General features: G+C 34.7%; 2 protein-coding genes and 1 pseudogene across 2 annotated transcripts; 1 reads left to right on the top strand and 2 right to left on the bottom strand.

Annotated features, from left to right (window-relative positions):
- Positions 1 to 1,648: 1,648 nt before the first annotated feature.
- LOC114722706 (pentatricopeptide repeat-containing protein At4g20770-like) lies at positions 1,649 to 5,615 on the bottom strand. The gene is made up of 2 exons (XM_028908800.1): positions 5,516 to 5,615; positions 1,649 to 4,614 (listed from the first exon to the last, which is right to left on the bottom strand). The coding sequence occupies exon 2, from the start codon at positions 4,596 to 4,598 to the stop codon at positions 2,250 to 2,252; it is 2,349 nt and encodes a 782-aa protein (XP_028764633.1). The 5' UTR covers positions 4,599 to 4,614; positions 5,516 to 5,615; the 3' UTR covers positions 1,649 to 2,249.
- Positions 5,616 to 8,211: 2,596 nt separating this feature from the next.
- LOC114722712 (11-beta-hydroxysteroid dehydrogenase-like 5) lies at positions 8,212 to 11,670 on the bottom strand. Its single transcript, XM_028908804.1, has 6 exons — positions 11,485 to 11,670; positions 10,540 to 10,732; positions 9,912 to 9,997; positions 9,638 to 9,769; positions 8,588 to 8,752; positions 8,212 to 8,457 (listed from the first exon to the last, which is right to left on the bottom strand). The coding sequence occupies exons 1-6, from the start codon at positions 11,668 to 11,670 to the stop codon at positions 8,212 to 8,214; spliced, it is 1,008 nt and encodes a 335-aa protein (XP_028764637.1).
- A 3,097-nt stretch (positions 11,671 to 14,767) lies between these two features.
- LOC114722711 (probable serine/threonine-protein kinase At1g09600) lies at positions 14,768 to 18,926 on the top strand (annotated as a pseudogene).
- The last annotated feature ends 102 nt before the right edge of the window (positions 18,927 to 19,028 follow it).

Raw genomic sequence — 19,028 nt, 5'->3', positions numbered from 1 at the left:
CTTAAACACAATGCATTGTTAACAATACTGTTTGTTAGACACCAAGTTCCTTGACTTAACCGTGATATTTTTAAATCATTTTAAAAACTTTAAATGTACTTTCATATCATTTTCTTGACTAACATATTAGTTAAATGGTCAAGGATAATTGACTTAATGGGGATAACATTTTTTTTTTATCATTTTAAAAATTTCATGTGTATTTTTACACAAAAAACTTTGTTATAATTTAGCTGATCTTTTTTTATAGTTTTAAATAACTAATTTACAGATAATAAATAATTAGTTAATATTAGTTAAAAACAATAAATATAGTAGAAATATATTTTTGTTTTCAAATATGCCCTTATAATAAATGAGGGAAAAAAAAGATAAAAGAGAATGCATTGGGAAAATGTGATGAGAGAGAGTATGACAAATGAGAGAAAATAAATAATTGAGAGTAAAATTGAAAAAAAAAGAGTTAAATATCAAGATGAATCCAAATTGAAAATTATAAAATAGACTACGTTGCTTTCCAAATTTGAAACTTAAATGGAAATGAAGGGAGGATCATATGGACATGGAGGAATATTTCAGAAATAAATTTACATCTTAACCCCCCATTATGAATTTGTGACTGTGTGTTTCCTGACGCTATCCGCATTTCATACTGATAACTTTTAGCATCATGCAGAGAAAGAAATATACTGATTTTCTGATAGGTGAAAACACTAGGCTGCATGGTTAAGCCTCAGCAATACTATAGCAAGCTTAAAGTGAAGCTCAGGCAAACACCAGAAAGCACTCTACAAGATATATTTCGTGCCTTCAGCAACTTACAGATGTTCCATCTCAACATGGGTCAAGATTATTACACTCTTACATTATAACAAAGCGAAATGGCCTCAAAAGTACAACAATATGAGCAAATGCCATGCGGAAAAGCAATAAAATGAACCCTGTGCATTTAACAAGCCAATGTGAAAGGAACAAATCGAAAAGAAAAGGAGAGAAAATTCTTGGAAGTGGCACCAGGGACGGTCCCCAGAAGTTTGGAGAACAATATGCCTATCACTTCTGCTGTCTCAGGCAACATAAACCCAAGCTTGCACTCATTTCACAAATCCGTGCCATCAACCCAACCTTAACTGCTGACTTGTCAGATTCAATTTCAGAAATATATTTATTGAGAATAGAGAGTAGATAAGCAGAGGACAACAAGCCCATCTATGTCAATAGAAGGAAACAAAGGAAAAATAGTTGAGTCATCAAGCTTATAGACTACCGATTGCTCAGATACATAAGGAGAGGATACAGAAGAACAGATGGTGCAAGGGTCACATATGCGTGACTGGCGAAATAATATAATAATACACATGGCTGTTTAAAAGAGTTTTCAGGGGTGTGACTGTTGGGAGGATCTGGTAAAGAATGAAAGGAAGAGAGAGGAGAGGAGGGGGCTGGCGAGGGCCTGGAAAGTACCAACAAGGCTCAGCCTTGAATCCTAGAGGCATATCTTTCGGTTTTATTATTCTTTCATCTAGGACTGGGTCTGTGCGCTGGATTGCTACCGAATTCTGAGGTAGATCTCTACATTTCTGATATTGTTCTTTCATTGGTTGGCATCTTAGGAAGGTTTTCCATCAGTTTGTAGTTTGAACATGACTAAACGGGTGCCAATAATTACCAGAACGCGGGCGCAGAATTGATAGTCTGGATTGGAAAACAAATTCTCAGTAATGAAGGAGATATTGGGTGTTGAAGGAAGATGAGAAAACTTTTAAGGAGTTTCTAGGGGAGTGAAAGTCTCCACGGCTATAGTGTTGGGAAGGAAAAGCTCTAAATTGGTATTAATGATTGGAGACAAGGACGTCTGCAGAGTTCCAGGAAGCCATCACCAATTATCAGTTCTCCCCAGGGCAACACATTCTGAAAGCAAATAGTCTCCATGCTGCAATGTCTGGATAGTGCATTCCCAAATGAGCATGGTAGTACTTTTCAGATCTTGAGAGGGAAGTGCTTCATCTCAAATTTCAAGGGATAAAAGCCCCGTCATATAGACCCCATGGCAGGTGAACTAACTCAAGTTTAATAAATAAGCAGTAAGCTGCAATCCCACTCAACTTTATTGAGGAACCCTGGGGGGAATTCACCATATCAAACCAACCATTACCAACTTCGAGGATCTAGTTTCCCCTCGCAATAGTCACTAAAGTCTCTGCAGAGGGGCCTTGATTTCATTTAGCATGATAAAGAGATCTCATCCCCTAGATGACAGTGCACACCAACCCATCACGATTACTGTCCTCCATCTTATTCTTGAACTCACTCCAGCTATAACCAGGATCCTTATGCACCTGTTTGTCGCTCATCATATCTCTAATACGTGTTGCATCATCCCATCTTCCCATAGAAGAATACATGTTGGCAAGAAGCACATAAGGGGAAGAATTTTGAGGATTCAGTCGAAAGAGTTCCTCTGCTGCTCTTTTTGCTAATTTTAGGTTAGCATGAATACGACATGAGCTCAGTACAACCTCCCAAATGAGAGGGTCATTTTTGCCTGGCATACTATCTAGAATTACTTCTGCTTCATTGAACCGCCCAGCACGACCCAAACAATCTATAATGCAAGTATAGTGATCCACCATTGGCATAATACCATATTTTTGCTGCATTGAATTGAAAATTTCAATACCTTCATCAACCAAAGCAGAGTGGCTACATGCTGTTAATACAGCTACAAAAGTAATATCATCAGGCTCTTCACCTGATTGGATCATGTCTTTGTAGAGGCAAACAGCCTCAATACCACATCCATTATGGGCATAACCATGGATCATTGCATTCCAAGTAACAATGTTTTTAAATTGCATCATATTGAAAAAACACCTGGCTCTATCCACAACTCCACATTTACAATACATTTCAATAAGAGAACTCCCCACAAATATGTCATCAACATGGCCAGCTTTTGTGATTTGTGCATGAATCTGCTGTCCTTGCAGTAATGAAGAAAGTTTTGCACATGAATTCAATATGTTGGTATAAGAAAACTTCGAAGGAGTGATGCCAAATTCTCTCATCTGCTTAAAGAAAGAGAAAGCTTCTTGGTCAAGAGAATTGATTGAGCACCCCACTATCATTGAGTTCCAGCAAACAACATCTAGTTCAGGCAGTTTGCTGAATACATGCTTTGCCAACTCCATTTCCCCACACTTTGAATAAACATTGATAAGGCCACTGGCAACATACAGATCATTATATGATCCAAACTTAAGTGAGCATGCATGAACTTGTTTTCCCTCAATAAGAAGTCCTACTTCAGCACATGAAGCAAGAATAATGGACAGAGTAGTCCGATCAGGACGTACACATTGGAACTGCATTTTTTGAAACAATTCAACTGCCTCTTTCTGACATGCATTTTGGGTGTAGCCTGAGAGCATAGCATTCCATGAAGTCAAACTTGGGCATGGCATGCTGTCAAATATATAACGCCCAGTACTAATATCCCCAGACTTGATGCATGCTGTTAGCATATTAATATAAGTAACATTATCTGGTTCAAATCCATATGACTCCATTCTTTGCAGATATTCTAGAGCTTTCTCACTATTGTACACATTTCCGTATCCAGCGATCATTATATTCCAAGAAACAATGCTCGGTTGAGGCAAATTAGCAAAGATACTTTCAGCACTATTCATGTCTCCACTTTTTGCATACATATCAAGCAGTGAATTGCTCAAATGGAGGTCTCCTTCAAAACCTAGTTTAATTGACAGCACATGTATTTCTTTGCCCTGAAAAATTCGTGAGAAGCCATACTTTTGACCATGGAGACCAATTTCCTCAAATCCTCCCTTTGAACAGGCACCCAAGATGGTTGACAATGAGACAGAATCAATATGAACACCTTTCCTCAACATTAGCCTGCACATTTCGAAAGCTTCTCTCACGTGACTTGTCTGAGCTAATCCACCCATCATTGTAGTAAAAGAAACCTCATTAGGATCAGGTATGTCCCTAAAAATACGGATCGCGTCCCTGGCAAGCCCACACTTAGTATACATGAACAAAAGAGCATTGACAACATACATATTTCTGTCAAGACGAACCTTGACCACAAGACCATGGCTTTTCCTGCCAAACTCAGCATCTGCTAAAGAACCACATCCACTAAATATGCTGGCAAATGTAATGTGGGAGGGTTTAATTCCTTCCAACATCATTGAGTCAAAAACATCCAGCGCCTGCTCTTCAAATCCAGTCCTTACCATTGTACTAATAATAGTGTTCCATGACACAGTGTTCCTTTCGGGCATTTGTAGAAACAATCTATAAGCATCCCGCAAATTGTTCTGTCTACAATAAGCACCCAAGATGGCATTCCAGGAATATATGTTTCTTCGAGGTGTATTACAAAACACTCGATAGGCAACACTAACATCATTACACTTGGAATACAATTCGATTAGGTTGTTGGAGAGAAAGGTGACAGAAGAAAGGGATAATCGGAAGATCTGTGCATGAAGAACCTTACCAGCTAGGAGAGCTTTCTTGCTAATACACAGCTGAAGAAGATGTGCCAAATTGGGAATATTTGTTTCCATGAAATCCCAGCAAAAACTACAAGTTTGAATTACAAGCATGGGTGTTAGCATAATGCTCAAAATGGATGAAATTCTACATCTTAAAAAATTTGGTGGAAGTAACCTTGAAATTCTGCAATTATTTTTTTTTATAAAAAAGAAACTCAACAGGCATTTGCAAATTGTTTTTCCATTGACCAGCACATAATCATCCACTTCTCTTCGCCTCTGCTTGATATGATTCATGTGTTAGGATTTCTAGTCATCAAAGTTACTAGTGGAGCAATAATTCAATCGGATTACCAAGGAATTTCCAGTACCTAAAAAGTTACCAAACAAAAATAAAAGCAAGCCCCCTTTGGCTGAAAGGACAACTGCGCTGTGATGTGGTGGTACAAAATGGTCACCCCAAGACATCAGTTCTTTCTAGTTTGTTTTAGTTTTTACATTGTTCAGCCAAGTTCCAATTTTTTCTCCTGCGCAGCTGAAATTTTTCTACTGTTCACACTGCAATCTTTTAAGTGAACTCTTCCATTTTAGTTAATATGGATTATAGACAAGATGGACTTGAATAGATCATACACATTAATATTTACATGGATATTAAACACATGAGTTGTCTTTTTTCAATGCCTATTAGTGTTGTAAATCTTTCCAAGCTACTGAGTCCATTAAGCGGGTCATTTCATCAGCCTTTTGCTTATGGAAAGATTCCAACTAATGAACAAGCTTTAATGGCTCATGCAGCGTTTAGGATACGGTTACCGGACATCGAAATGAGAGTAAAAAAACAACAATAATAACAATTGAAGCGATGCCTTGTGATTCAGCTCAGTCCATTTAGACAGAGAGACACACAGAACTGCGTATATTGGACTTCAGCTCAAAATTAGAGGAATAGTTTCAGATTTTCAATATTGAATAGTACAAGCACTAACCTTATAGAACAAACATTTGAAAAACTTCCTCCCAGCACTCAGTCCTTGAAGTGAGAATCACGAAGTTCGGTGTTGCAGCAAATCTTGCACCAACTTAGCGCAACCGATAGCTGTTCAGTAAAAGTGGGATTGCTCCGATTTGTGTGGGTTGCAATTTAGGTATTTCAATTCCTCCGTTTCGGTGGCTTGCAGCATTATTCTTCTTCACTATCCAAAGTTCCGAGCTTCACGGTTGCTTTTCTTCAGCTTCTTGTTCTTCCTTCTTTTTTTTTTTTACTTTTTTTTCTGTGGGCTTTTTTTTTCCTTTTAGGACAACCTCCTTCATTTTTATTTTCAGGATTTTGGGCATGGCCCAAAAAGGGACTTTGGGCGAAAAGAATCCAAAAAAAGGAATCCGATTTCCAGCCAGAATCACAAGATTAATAAAACACACTAAATTGATTTTTTATTTTTGAGCTGAACGTACTAAATTGAATATTAAACCCCAACAAGTTCAAAATATGGATATTATTTTAATGAAATTGAGCGATTGAAATGGAGACTATTTTAATTTTTCTACAGCCTGATGATTATTTTTTTAAATCATTATTTTGGTTCTCAAAAAATAATCATAATATATTAATTTCTTAATATCTTAATGGTCCTTAAATATGATATTCGCCAATTTCATCATTTTTGATGCCATTTCTTTACCTAAAAATAAATAACCATATATTAGCTCAGGTTCTAAATATAAGAACTAGTTGACTAATTTGAGTAGATTAAAAAAATAAGTTAAATTAGTTATTTGTAATGAATAAGTATTTTCCCCCCTCAAATATCCTTACTATTATTGACTAGAATTAACATTATTAAAAGAATTATCTTGAAAAAATAAATAATATGAGAGACAAAATGAATTAGAATCTTATATTTAGACCAAAATAAAAGTTAAATAATATTTTATATTAAGGACCGGAAGTAGTATATAATAAAAACAAATGTTTGCATCCCAAACAGAATAATATATAATGAACGAAAGTAATATGCATCAATATTTCATAATTTTCATCCAAAATAAACACTTATTTGTTAAAGTGCAAATTTGCTCCAAAATTTTTTATTCAAGAGCGCTGAGCACCTATAAGTTTTTTTAGATACAAATTTACGTCGAATGTTTAATATCGTAGCAATATTATCCCATCATTAAAATAGTAATGTTAACCATTAATTACTTTTACGGTAAGGGGCAACATTATTGTAATTTAAAATTTTTAGGATTAAATTTTTACCTTAAAAAACTTTTAGGTATTCAATACTCCTGAGTGAAAACTTCATTTTAACTTTCACAATTTACACAAGGAATCGAAGAGAAATTTATAACGTTTGAATATATGCATATACATATCTTATAAATATTTCTTGCATTTTTTTTACTGATGCTGATTTTATACACACGCATATATAAATTGCATTTTAAAAATATGAATTAAAATTTAATTAAGAAAAATAATGTGATCGATTTGACTGGTATTGACCAAATTGGCTGGTTGGATAATCAAAACACTGAAACAAATCATCACATTTATTTTTGTCACTTTATTTTCTTTGAATAAATAAACAATTACACAAGTATGAAGATTTTCTTTTATTCTGGCGAATATAATGTAGTTTCACCTTCATAAGAGTTTCAAATCGAAATGTTCACAAATTTTCAGTCTATTGATACCGAGAAGGGTGAAATTGGATACTGATGGATCCATGAATCATGTTAGCTTTAGTAAATCACCTTAAAGTTTTAATAAAGTTTTCAACCAAGGCTTGTATAAAAAAAAAAAAAAAATTCGATGAAGGCCTCAATCGTCCTATGAATTTTATATTAAAAAAATAATTTATAATTTAATTGCTAACTACATATGGTAATTGTGCAATTTTAACTTTGATTTTATTTATCATGTGCAAATTCTAACCTTAATCTATTTTCTTAAGTGCAATAGCCCCTCAAGGTTAAAATTGCACCCAAAAAAAGATGGGGTAAAATTGCACCTCTAAAACAATCATGAGTAAAATTGCACATGAGAAACAAAAACAGGATTAAAATTACACCTATACCCCATATTAAATGCTTTATTACTGGCATTTTATAATGAAATGGTTCTTCTGCTAGAAGAGGTTTGGCCAAGAGCTATAGTTTTTAGTCTAGTGGTTATACTTAATTCAACAAGTAACATCAAAGCAAAATCGGAGACTGTTTAGTGATTATACTGCTCCATTCTTGGCATAAGTGTGTTTTCTAATTATAAAATCACCACGTTTTCTACTTACATAGACGTATGTCAAGTAAAAGCATAAATGATAACGTTCAACACAATCACACAAGTTTATCTTCCATTTGCATACAAATTACTGACAAAGTTGGTACAGCTCCACTAATTATTCAGAATGCTTCTCATCACTGAAAGACTTATGGAAACAAGTTCAATAGAAGTATAAATATAGACTTGATCCATAGCCAAGAGGTTTTGGTTCCTAAAAGTTTAAGGTAAATCCCTTGCAAAATACAAATCTGATCTGAATCCTCTAACTCAGATATAGGATGGTTTATTATTAATTTTCTTTTTCTGATTTGAAAATCCAAACCATCAAAATCTGACAAGGAAGGTCCAAACCATATATGCACTAAATAGAGGATGTGCGAGAGATTTTGGTCTAAGATTTTAGTCAGAGAGACTGCCTACAGAATAAGCTACAGGTCTTCCAGTGCCTAAAAGAGAGGAACTTCTCCTGGCACCTTCGGGTGAAATCAGTAAGTGGAAGACCCAACCGAGAATGTTCGGAGTGAACACTCGGAATAGTGCAAAAACATCGTACCAACTCGGATACTTCACATACGTGTCGCCTCGACATGCCCCCGATACGATCAATCTCGCGAACTCCTGAACAGATCCACAACTCACATGCACCTACAACAATTAATTAGCAACAATAATATGATGCATGACTTGTTCATGAATGAGTCCAAGTCTTAGGATACCTAAAAATTATGTACCAATGTATAAAAACAAAGAGCAAACATGAAATTAAGGAACTCACTTCTCTTTCTTCCTTCCACTGCATGTCGGCGCCGTCCTCCATCATGAACTTGCCACTGGTCATTTCACTTCCAATCCAACCATGTGTTGCTATGGTAACTCCAACCTCATTTTTCAGTTCAAATCTTAGTGTCTCATAGAAGTTCACTAATGCAGCCTTTGCAGCCTACCATGTACACAATCAGAATCCAGGTAAAGTCTCTTTCACTCAATAGAAAACAAGCCTATAGACAAACTCTAAACTAGTGTTTAATTTGACTCTTATCAGTTATCACTTCAGCAAAATTACAAGCTAATGTGTAAAATTCTCTCTGTCTATAAATTGGCAGGATAACTCTTAATGATAGTGACTCTAGCACGACTGGAACCATGTTTTCACAAATGTTTCCAGCAATTTTACCATTGTTCCTATTTTGGACTAATTACTCTCTTTTTTGTGTGTATTCAATTGAGGTTGGTGATTTTGACTTGTTCATGTAGATGTCTTGTTAAGGTTTGTAAAACTTTAAGATGAGAATGTTGAAATAGATATGTGATCATATAAAAAAAGATAAGATTCGTAATGAACATACATGCAGAAAACTTAAGTGATTGCTATTGATGAGAAAATAGTAGAAAATCATTTGAAATGATTTGATCATGTACAGATAAGGCCTTTGGATGTGCCGGTAAGAAGAGTTGATCAAACGCTATAGAGTCCTCTAAAAAAGAGTAGAAAAAGGCTAAAGAAACCACTTAATGGAGTTATTTAGTGAGATCTTTTAATTAATAATATATTCAAAGATTTGGCTTTAGATAGAGCTTAATAGAGTCGTGTGATTCATTTAGCCAACCCTACTTAGTGGAATGAAGTTTTGTTGTTGTTATCTATAAAACTCTGGAGAATAAGACCCAACTATATATATGCGTGTGTGTATATGTATATAGATCAAGCCATCGAGCCAATTCAAGTTTCCTTTGATACAGCCAAAGGTCAACTTTTGGAACTAATTCTTAATGTATTAAGAAAAGAAAGAATGTTAACTATGTGAGTTAACTGATAATTACTTACAGCATACAAGCTCATCCTTGGCAGAGGCAACCAGTTTTCTACCGATGCGTTGATAATAACACGGCCATGGCTCTGATGAAGGTAAGGGAGAGCCACAAATGTTGGGTAAACATTACCCCAGAAATTAATGTCCTGATAATTAATAATGAACATGTTTATTAGAATGCATTATATATCATTGCATAAATTATGAGATTTAGTATATCCCATGATTTTTTTTTTAAAATTTAAGGGGAAACAAATTCTGCAAACTAGTGCAAATTGAAATTCCTACCAGAAGAAGCGGGAAAACCGATGTGTCTGCAGCTTCTTCAAAGTAAAATGTATGTCCCAGACTTACTGTATTCACCAGATGATCCACTGCAATAATAAAGCACAAACAAGATGGTTCGCTATAACAAGATTATATTCTAGTCTTGATTATTACTACTGTTAATGCTGAATAGTTTTCAAAGTTATCAAGTTCTGTCTCTATTTAAGGCAAGAATAATCCAAATACCATGGCCCTTAAACTTTATATACTTAAGAATATTCCCTCAACTTTGAGAGCCAAAAAAACAAATTTACTGCGCTATAAGTATTTGTGCACATTAACTGTACATCTCTGATTTTCAATATAAAAACTAATTTGACATTTAATTTAGTCTTAAATACAAGACCCTAATTTACTTTATCTCTCATATTTATCTTTTTTTTTGTCAAAGGAGTTTTTTGTATTAGTTGCACATATTAAATGTTTCATTGAATAGTAGTTAGTTCTAGCTAATACATATGTTTAGCAAGGGTCTGCTACGAAAGATAATACTTATTTATTACAAATAACTAACCTAACAAACTTTCGTATTTTATTCAAATTAATCAACTAGTTTTTATATTAAGAATTGGGATAGTATTACACATACCGCGACCGAAAATGCTTATGGTTTCATTGACAAATCTCTTGCATTCATCTTCCTTGACTACATCTGCAGCCATAATTATGACATGACTTGCACCTATTAGCCTCGCATTCTCTGCAATCCATCGCAGCCGTTGTTCTCGGCGTGCCACCAACACTAAATTTGCTCTCCTCTTTGCATATTCATATGCAATTTGCTGCCATTCATATATGTATATAATAATCCAGCACATTAATAAAACAATTATATTGAAAATACAAACAATATGGAGAATCATATGATATCAGAATTAAAAGAAAGCAGGTTATATATTCCTGGGAGTAAATTCTGCTTGATTTGCCCTTCTCTTTGATTATTCATGCAAAATTCAATGTCATTTTTCAATCCCATAGTTTCCTAATTAAAACAAACAGAAAATGGAAAATCATATAAAGAAAACACATTTCAATAGGTAAAGTCTGCTGAATTAATTTTTGCTTGAGTTGCTCTCCTCTTTGCATATTAATACATAAAATTTGGTTCGATTTCAAACTGTGCATGAACACGAACAGGAATCAAATCAACCCCCCCTTTTTTTTTAAAAAAAAAACATGATACTAAGAATTCCTCTCATTCTCCCTGTGTTTTGCTTCACTAAGTCTTCTTCCTTAGTGCTAATCTATTTCTTCCAAAACCCAAAACCAACACAGAAATTGATGACTTTAAATAAAACATAGTTTGGAAACTCTTACAAGAATTAAATCCAAGAATAAGGTCTCTACTTGATTCATCTAAACATTTTGTACATATGCACACAGTGTCATAAATAACTTCATGTATAATGATTCTAGAGTTCTAATTAATACGGAATAATCTAAGTCCCAATTGGTCAATTTTGAAAAACTCAAGTATGATTTGGCTCCGAAAACAATGAATGGAACAGATGATGATTCAAGAGGTCGAACTTGCCTCTCCGATGCCAGAGGAAGCACCAGTGATAATGACGACCTTATCGTCCATATCCTCCCCATTAAAGCTGCGATAAAGCCACTCACAGGTGTTGATGAAGCACAGTGCCGGCCATGAGAAGGCCAGCATGGCCATACTCGCCGGAGGAACCACCAAGTTCAGCAGAGAGTTCATCAAGTAGTCCATGGCTGCTCTGAGAGATAGACTATTACAGATATGCTCGAGAATAATCTATGTGTGGGAGGAGGAAGACGATGAAGAGGAAAGAGAAGTTGAAGATTGATTCCAAGTAGTGAAGAGAGAGAGAGTAGAGAACACGTGGTGGGGGAGAAGAGTGAGGTGGTGAAGAATGAAAGAGTGTTGTGTTGGATTTTCATGCATGAATTTGGTGTCTCCTGAAATTGCCGCTCCACTCACCTGACACCTGTTTCCTCACAGGCTCACACTGACATTAGACTTAGAGTCTAGAGATATGGGTCGGGTCGGGGGTTTTTGGTAATTTCGGTGGGCCCCAAGTGTTTTTAGCATGTTCATTTTAATATTAAATACAAGGTGAATATAATTTTTGGTGTAAACTTATTTTGATTTTGATTTCTTAAATTTTAAACTTATAGTTTTAGTTCTTGAAATTTAATTCGTCTTAAAACATTAGTTTTTGAAAATGTAATGGTACTGAAGTCTCGTAAAAGATGTTAAAATTATAATGTGAATTCACTAGATGATATCTAATTTGATTTTGTATGAATAACAGAAGGGGAAAAAAGTCTTCAAAATACAGTTGTTTAGCCCTTTTCCCCATGCTCTTCGTTTGAAAAGTTGTTCACTACATTGCATTTTGAGAATTCATCTTCTTCTATCATTTTTTATGTCAAACTTCAATAAATTTTAACCCTATTATATTTTTAAAAACTAACATTTTAAAACGGACTCAGGAGTTACAACCATAAGTTTAAAATTTATAGGACTAAAATTAAAATAAGAACGAAAATTATATGAACCCTAAAATATAAAATAACTATATTAAAAGATTAAAATTTAAATATGATCTGTAGACATTTAATTACAAAATTACTATTTAAATTCATTGAATTAACATTTTTATTAAATGAAATTAATGGTATTACTGAAAGACCAAAAATACATTTTATAATTATCAGATTGAATAATTTATACATCTAAATATACATGGGCTTGGGTCCTATTACTTTTTAACGTAGCTTGTAATATCTCAACTTTCCAAATCTTTTTATTATTATATTCCATATAAAATTAGTAATATTTTGATTTTCTTTTGAGAAAAAAAGATACTGTTTTAAATTTTTAATAAATTTTAAAAATAAAATTATAAAGTTATGCAGTTTTTTTAATAACTAAATTAAGAAATTTTTTTTAATATTTATAAATTAGTTATTTAACTTTTATATTTAGGACTAGAAATAGTGTTTAGCTGTTATATTAAGAACTAAAAACAATTAACTCTTTTATTAAGGGCCAAAGGTAATATTAATGTTAAGTAATATATAAAATATAAAATACTGGATGGGCTATTAAATTGGCCAAGACATTAATTCAAAGATCAATGATTGAAATGATCATGATCAATTTTAACTTTATATGCCGTATTAAAAAGCAGAAAGAGAACAAGGGGCTGAGAAAATGCTTAGCATTGGACTAAAAATCTTAATATTTAAATGGATATAACACATTCTATTAAAATGCAGCTGAAATATTTTTATTTCATTAGTTATTTTCCACACAATACATTTCATCGTAGTTTTAAATATTATAAAAAAATAAACACTATATTTCAAATAATTAAATTATTATCTATCTATTTGATTAATTAATTATCCAGGAAAAATTTAATTAATTATTAATCAAAAATGAATTTTTAATTTTTAATTTCTAATATAAAAAGAAAATAAGTAGCATGATTCCTCACATAAAATACTGTTCCGCTCCAATGGTGCACAGATTCACGCGTAGTGCCATGCACGTCTTCTTCTTCTTTCTTCTCTCACTTCGATTCGCTGCTTTGCCATTGGAATCAATGTCTTCGTCCTCTTGTTCGTGCATGCGATTTGAATTTGAACTCGCAGATAACTATCTGTTGGGAACAGAAATGAAAAGGGAAAAAGGCAAAAGTGATCAATATGTGGAAGAATTGCATAGAGAGACAGGGTGAGCACCACTCTGTCAAATCTCTACAATGCTTGGTGTTTCGCAATTCTCGGAGGTGTTGAAACTTCCTCTTCTTCTCTCTCTCTCTCTCTCTGTTGCACCAACCTACCTTCCCAATTCCAAAACATTCATGCTCTAGTTTCCTCTGCTTCTTGTTCGCAATTTTTAAATTTTTTTATTTTTTATTCCATTAATGTCCTTCCTCCTTCAATCTCCATGTTTCTCTGTGCATAGAAGGAAACAGAGTTGAGCTTTGATTTTTTTTCTTTTTTGGTTCAATTTGCTGTTGAAATCACCAAAGGAGGGAGAAAATCTGTTCTCCTGAATGGCCGGCCAGAAATCCTGCATATGAGAACATTTAGGTTTATGTACATTGCGACCTTCAATGTTCGTTGCAGGGAATTCTGGTCAAGGTTTTAGCATTTTTCATCTTTCTTTTTAAACAAGGAAGTTTCCCCTCCATTTTTGGTGCAACCTTGTCCGTCTGAAATTTCGTTCTTATTTACGTGATTTGTGATTTTTAACTTCCATTTATAGAGCTTGAGTTTCGTAATTGATTTTTTTTTTCGTTTTAAAAATATAAGTCAATGTTGAGATACTGCAAGATTCGAATCCGGTGGGCTTCTGACAAAGTGGATTTTGATATCTTATTATGCAATTAGAGCCATTGGGTTTCTGATTCATATCATCATGTTTGGCTTCAAAAGAGGGTACCTAGAAATGCTTTTAAAGGCATATGGGTGAGTGATTATAGTAATTAGAAGGCGGTGACAGATTGCTAGAAAATATATACCCTCTTGTAAGGAGGGGACTGTAGGTTAACAATATGGGGTGCCTCTGCTCAAAAGACAAGAATGAAGTTGATGAATGTGATAAAGAAGAAGACTTAACCAAGTCTTCATCGGTACAACTGGTCGCTCCTGCTCTCTCAACAGCACGTTTGGGTGGTGGTGCGGACACTGATGGTTCGGTGAATAGGTTGCTTAAGAAATATTCACATACAAATGTAAACAACCACAACGTAGTTGATGCAAAACCAATGAAAGGCCAACATCAGAGATGTGCAACTTCAGATGCTAGTGCTGGGGAAGGAAAGCGATCCATGTCTCGAATGCTTAGCATGTCACATGGTTCAGAAGCAGAACATGTTGCTGCAGGATGGCCGTTGTGGTTATCTTCAGTAGCAGGAGATGCCATCAAAGGGTGGGTTCCTCGACGGCTAGACTCTTTCGAGAAGTTAGGCCAAGTTAGTTCTAACATAACTGCTCCTCTTCTCTTTGCTGTGGTATATACTTGTATATTTTGTTTGGTTTGCATTGTTGATAACAATCGGTCTTCAGTTTATACGGTGCTGATCATTTTGGTCATGATAAATAATATTGGTACTGTGCAAATATCTTTGCTCAGAATTATGAAAGAGTTTGATAAATAATTGTATGATCCAATATGAAAGTAGCATGCAGTCTACCGCGTGTTAACAGTTAAAATATCATTATAATGATTTATTAATAATTATTTTGTAGAGGAAAGTAGGCTTGGGATTCCTCTAAGCATGATTGTAACTTTCTATGTTTGAAGTTATGAATGATATCTTCCTGATTTGCTGAAGCTGAATTTGATTCTTCTTTTATTTTAACTTCTAAGTGAATATGGATGTGTTTGGAGAATCAAATTGTAAGAATTTATTTATCGAAAAGTATTACTAGTGAAATTGATAGCATAGGGGCGGATTCTTATTTGAGTTTGCGTTAGTTGCCACCCCATGCCAGCTGGCTATTGATCTCTGGATTTACTTATTAGCAGCGTCTTCCTATCACTTTTATCTTTCAATCTATCTTACATTGATGTGGATTATATGCAGGTGGGGCAAGGTGCTTATAGCAGTGTACATAAGGCTCGTGATCTTCAAACTGGTAAAATTGTGGCATTGAAGAAAGTGCGTTTTTCACCTTCAGATGCTGAAAGTGTTCGGTTTATGGCTAGGGAAATCTATATTTTGCGTCAACTTGACCATCCAAATGTCATGAAGCTTGAGGCTATTGTGACATCACGGACGTCCAGCAACTTGTATCTTGTCTTTGAGTACATGGAACATGACCTTGCTGGACTAGAAGCATTGCCTGGGATGAAGTTCACTGATCCTGAGGTATATGCCATTCTAAATTAAACATATTTGCTTCATAGTGATTGGATTTTGATCACAGGAAGCTTTTGTTCTTATTAAACTAGTGGAAGGACAAAGACATATTCTATCTAAAATGTGATAGAAAGTTGAAAAGAAATTTAAAGGAAACTCCATTAAGAGAAAAACCATGAATTCAGAAGGCATAAGAATGCATATTTGGTCTTATCAGACTTGAATTTTTAACTTTTTAGGAGATTCTATTTTAAAAATCTTTGAGCAACATTATGTTTAGTTTTAAAAATAGTCAGAACTACTAGTTTACTGGACAGTCATTTTAGAATTATGAATGTTAACATATTGACCTGAGCCTGTTTTACATCACAGCTGATAGGAGATTAAAATGCATTCATGATAGTATAAAGAAAAATTAGCTAGATAATATATATAGTTTCATTTCTGTTTGGATTTTGCAGATAAAATGTTATATGCAGCAATTGCTTAGTGGGCTTGAACACTGCCATAGTCGTGGTGTGCTACACCGTGACATCAAGGGTTCAAATCTGCTTCTTAACAGTGATGGAATTCTTAAGATTGCAGACTTTGGTCTTTCAACTATTTACCAAACTGATGAAAAGGAGCCATTGACCAGCCGTGTCGTGACGTTATGGTATAGGCCGCCTGAGCTTCTACTTGGTGCTACAGATTACGGACCTGCAATTGACTTGTGGAGTACTGGTTGCATTCTAGCAGAATTGCTGTTTGGGAAGCCTATTATGCCAGGAAGAACAGAGGTATGGTTTCCAATTAATATGAATATTGTATTTGGATACATTACACCATTAATTACAAAGGTACAAGCTATATCTCAACGACTCAACCGTTGTATGTTAACAAATTTACTTATTATCTTCAGGTAGAACAAATGCATAAGATTTTTAAGCTTTGTGGTTCCCCATCTGAAGAGTTTTGGCAGAAAACAAAATTGCCCCATGCAACAAGTTTCAAACCTCAGCAACGATATAGGCGCCGTGTTTCTGAAACATTTAAAGACTTTTCTCCTTCAGCCTTGGCTTGTTGAAAAGCTCCTTGCGATAGAACCAGACGATCGAGGTTCAGCAACTTCTGCTCTTCAGAGTGAGGTAATTCTGAGAAATCATTTATCGCATGCTTAGATAAAAGGTTTTGACCTTCTTGTAGTTTATTTTATAAATCATGCGGAAAAACCAAAACTGCATCTTAATAAATAAATTTTTTTAAATAATTTTGTTTAGATGAACCTCTAATAAGGAATTATTGGCCATCATCAATTTTATTGAGGTTTGCAACCGACAATGCGTTACCTGTGTTCGTTTGTATGAGGTTAGAAATTCCATTTAATCATCACTATTTTATATAGCTGACTATCCAAAATTGGCCAGATGCTAAACATGCTAGTTTCACCATAATGAAGTCCCCGATGATATTCTATTTTTAAGCACTATTCTGTCTCTAACTGAACTTACTGAGTGTTGGATGTTCATGAATTTTAATGCCAGTTCTTCACAACACCGCCCCTACCTTGTGATCCATTAAGCTTACCCAAGTTTCCTCCTAGCAAGGAGTTTGATGCCAAGCTTAGAGATGAGGAAGCAAGAAGGTATTCAACGTTTTTATTTCCCTAATTTTCAGAGGCGTAGTACAATCAATTAATAGCCTTACTGCTATTTTCGTATTTACAATATACATAAAATTAAATCTCGACAGACCCTTCTTCTTGTTAAGTACTTGTTCTTCATACCCCTTACTCAGCAGTCACCAATTTCATACCTTTTCGTTTAGGAAAAACACTGAAGCTGTAAAAAGACATGGGCCAGTATCTGTTGCACGAGGTGCAAGAGATACAAATGCTCTCCGAACGCCAGAGTACAATGCTCAAGGAAATATATCTGTACAGGTAGGTATCTTTGTAAAAGTATGCACGGTCACTTCAATAATTTATGCTTCTTGACTCATGGATAAATTAAAAATGGCAGGTTAATTCAAATTCAAAGACGTCTAGTGACAAATATAACTCCAGTGAGGATGGTAGTTCCCACTTTAGGGTTGTGCCAGCCAGAGGATCTGTACAAACCGGTCATGATCATCCTACTTGGGCGAAGAAAGCTGCTGCAACATTATCACCGCTGAATAAGATATCAGACTCCAGGGGAAAGAATACGGAGTTAAGGACACAGAGATCTAATGTAAACCAGGCAGCAGCAGATTTTTCTAACTCTTATCTAAACAAGGTAAGGCATGTCTGGCAGAAGCCCTGGAACAGAAAGAAACAACTTTGCCTTAATCATGTCATACTTCGTTATAGACACAGTATACTAACTCTTATATTTGTATATCACATGTTGTTACTTTCCAATCGTGTTTAAGACAATTTGGTGCTATGGAAATTTGACAATTAAATAATCTGTTTAGCATGAATAGCATCCTGGGGAAACTACACCTTACTTTCAAACTAAGGTCTAATCATAAAGTCGTTGAATTTTCAAATGTACATGGCATGTTCGACTAAGAAAATGATTGCAATCTCCTGCATTTAATTTTTATTAGAAATTTAACAACTTTAGTTTTAGTCCTACGTTTTGGGAGGTGTTTTATTACATTTTAAAGCTCACCTACAAATTCTGTAATTAGGTCTTATGAGAGCTCATTGATTGTGTTCGGCAATCAGAATGTTTATTATAGGGTACTAGTATAAGTATTTATTGGCCTTGATGTCTGAAAATGGGTGAATCAAGACAAAATAGTCACAATACTTGTTATGCGCATTCCCAAACTTGTGACATACTCCGCATATAGAAGTTAATTCCGCCTAACCGTGCCCACACTGAACATGATTAATATCATATTCTGAAAATTAAAACAGTATTCCTGTGTTTTGGCCTTCCTTTTTCATCCTTGAGAACGAAGTTGTTGATCATTTGGTGCTTGCATTTTCTTACAATTTCAGGGTTACGTGCCCAAGAAAAATAGGATGCATCACTCTGGTCCATTGGTTCCTCCTGGAGGTAACATCGATGACATGCTCAGAGAGCACGAGAGATTAATGCAAGAGGCATTCCGTACTGTCAAGGACAAGAACAACCATAAAAAATACCAGTAACAAGAAAAACCACGCTATAGGCCATTCTCATATGTGAAACTCTATAATCCTTATGGTAGGCATTTTATTGTATAACCATCTGTTCAGTGGGAGTGCAATTTC

This window comes from Neltuma alba, unplaced genomic scaffold (genome assembly GCF_004799145.2).
Source record: "Neltuma alba isolate B1F8T4 unplaced genomic scaffold, ASM479914v2 tig00012105_pilon, whole genome shotgun sequence".
In the NCBI taxonomy this organism is placed as follows: Eukaryota; Viridiplantae; Streptophyta; class Magnoliopsida; order Fabales; family Fabaceae; genus Neltuma; species Neltuma alba.
The sequence above is the reverse complement of the archived record's forward strand: the minus strand, read 5'-3'. Positions and strand labels throughout refer to the sequence as shown.

Bases quoted from the DNA above. Each gene is read 5' to 3' on its own strand.
- LOC114722706 (XM_028908800.1), bottom strand. From the start codon at position 4,598: ATGGAAACAAATATTCCCAATTTGGCACATCTTCTTCAGCTGTGTATT.
- LOC114722712 (XM_028908804.1), bottom strand. From the start codon at position 11,670: ATGGACTACTTGATGAACTCTCTGCTGAACTTGGTGGTTCCTCCGGCG. The intron at 10,733-11,484 runs GCAAGTTCGACC...TATGAATGGCAG, and splicing joins CTTCCTCTGGCATCGGAGAG to CAAATTGCATATGAATATGC. The intron at 8,753-9,637 runs GTAAGTAATTAT...TGTACATGGTAG, and splicing joins CAAGGATGAGCTTGTATGCT to GCTGCAAAGGCTGCATTAGT.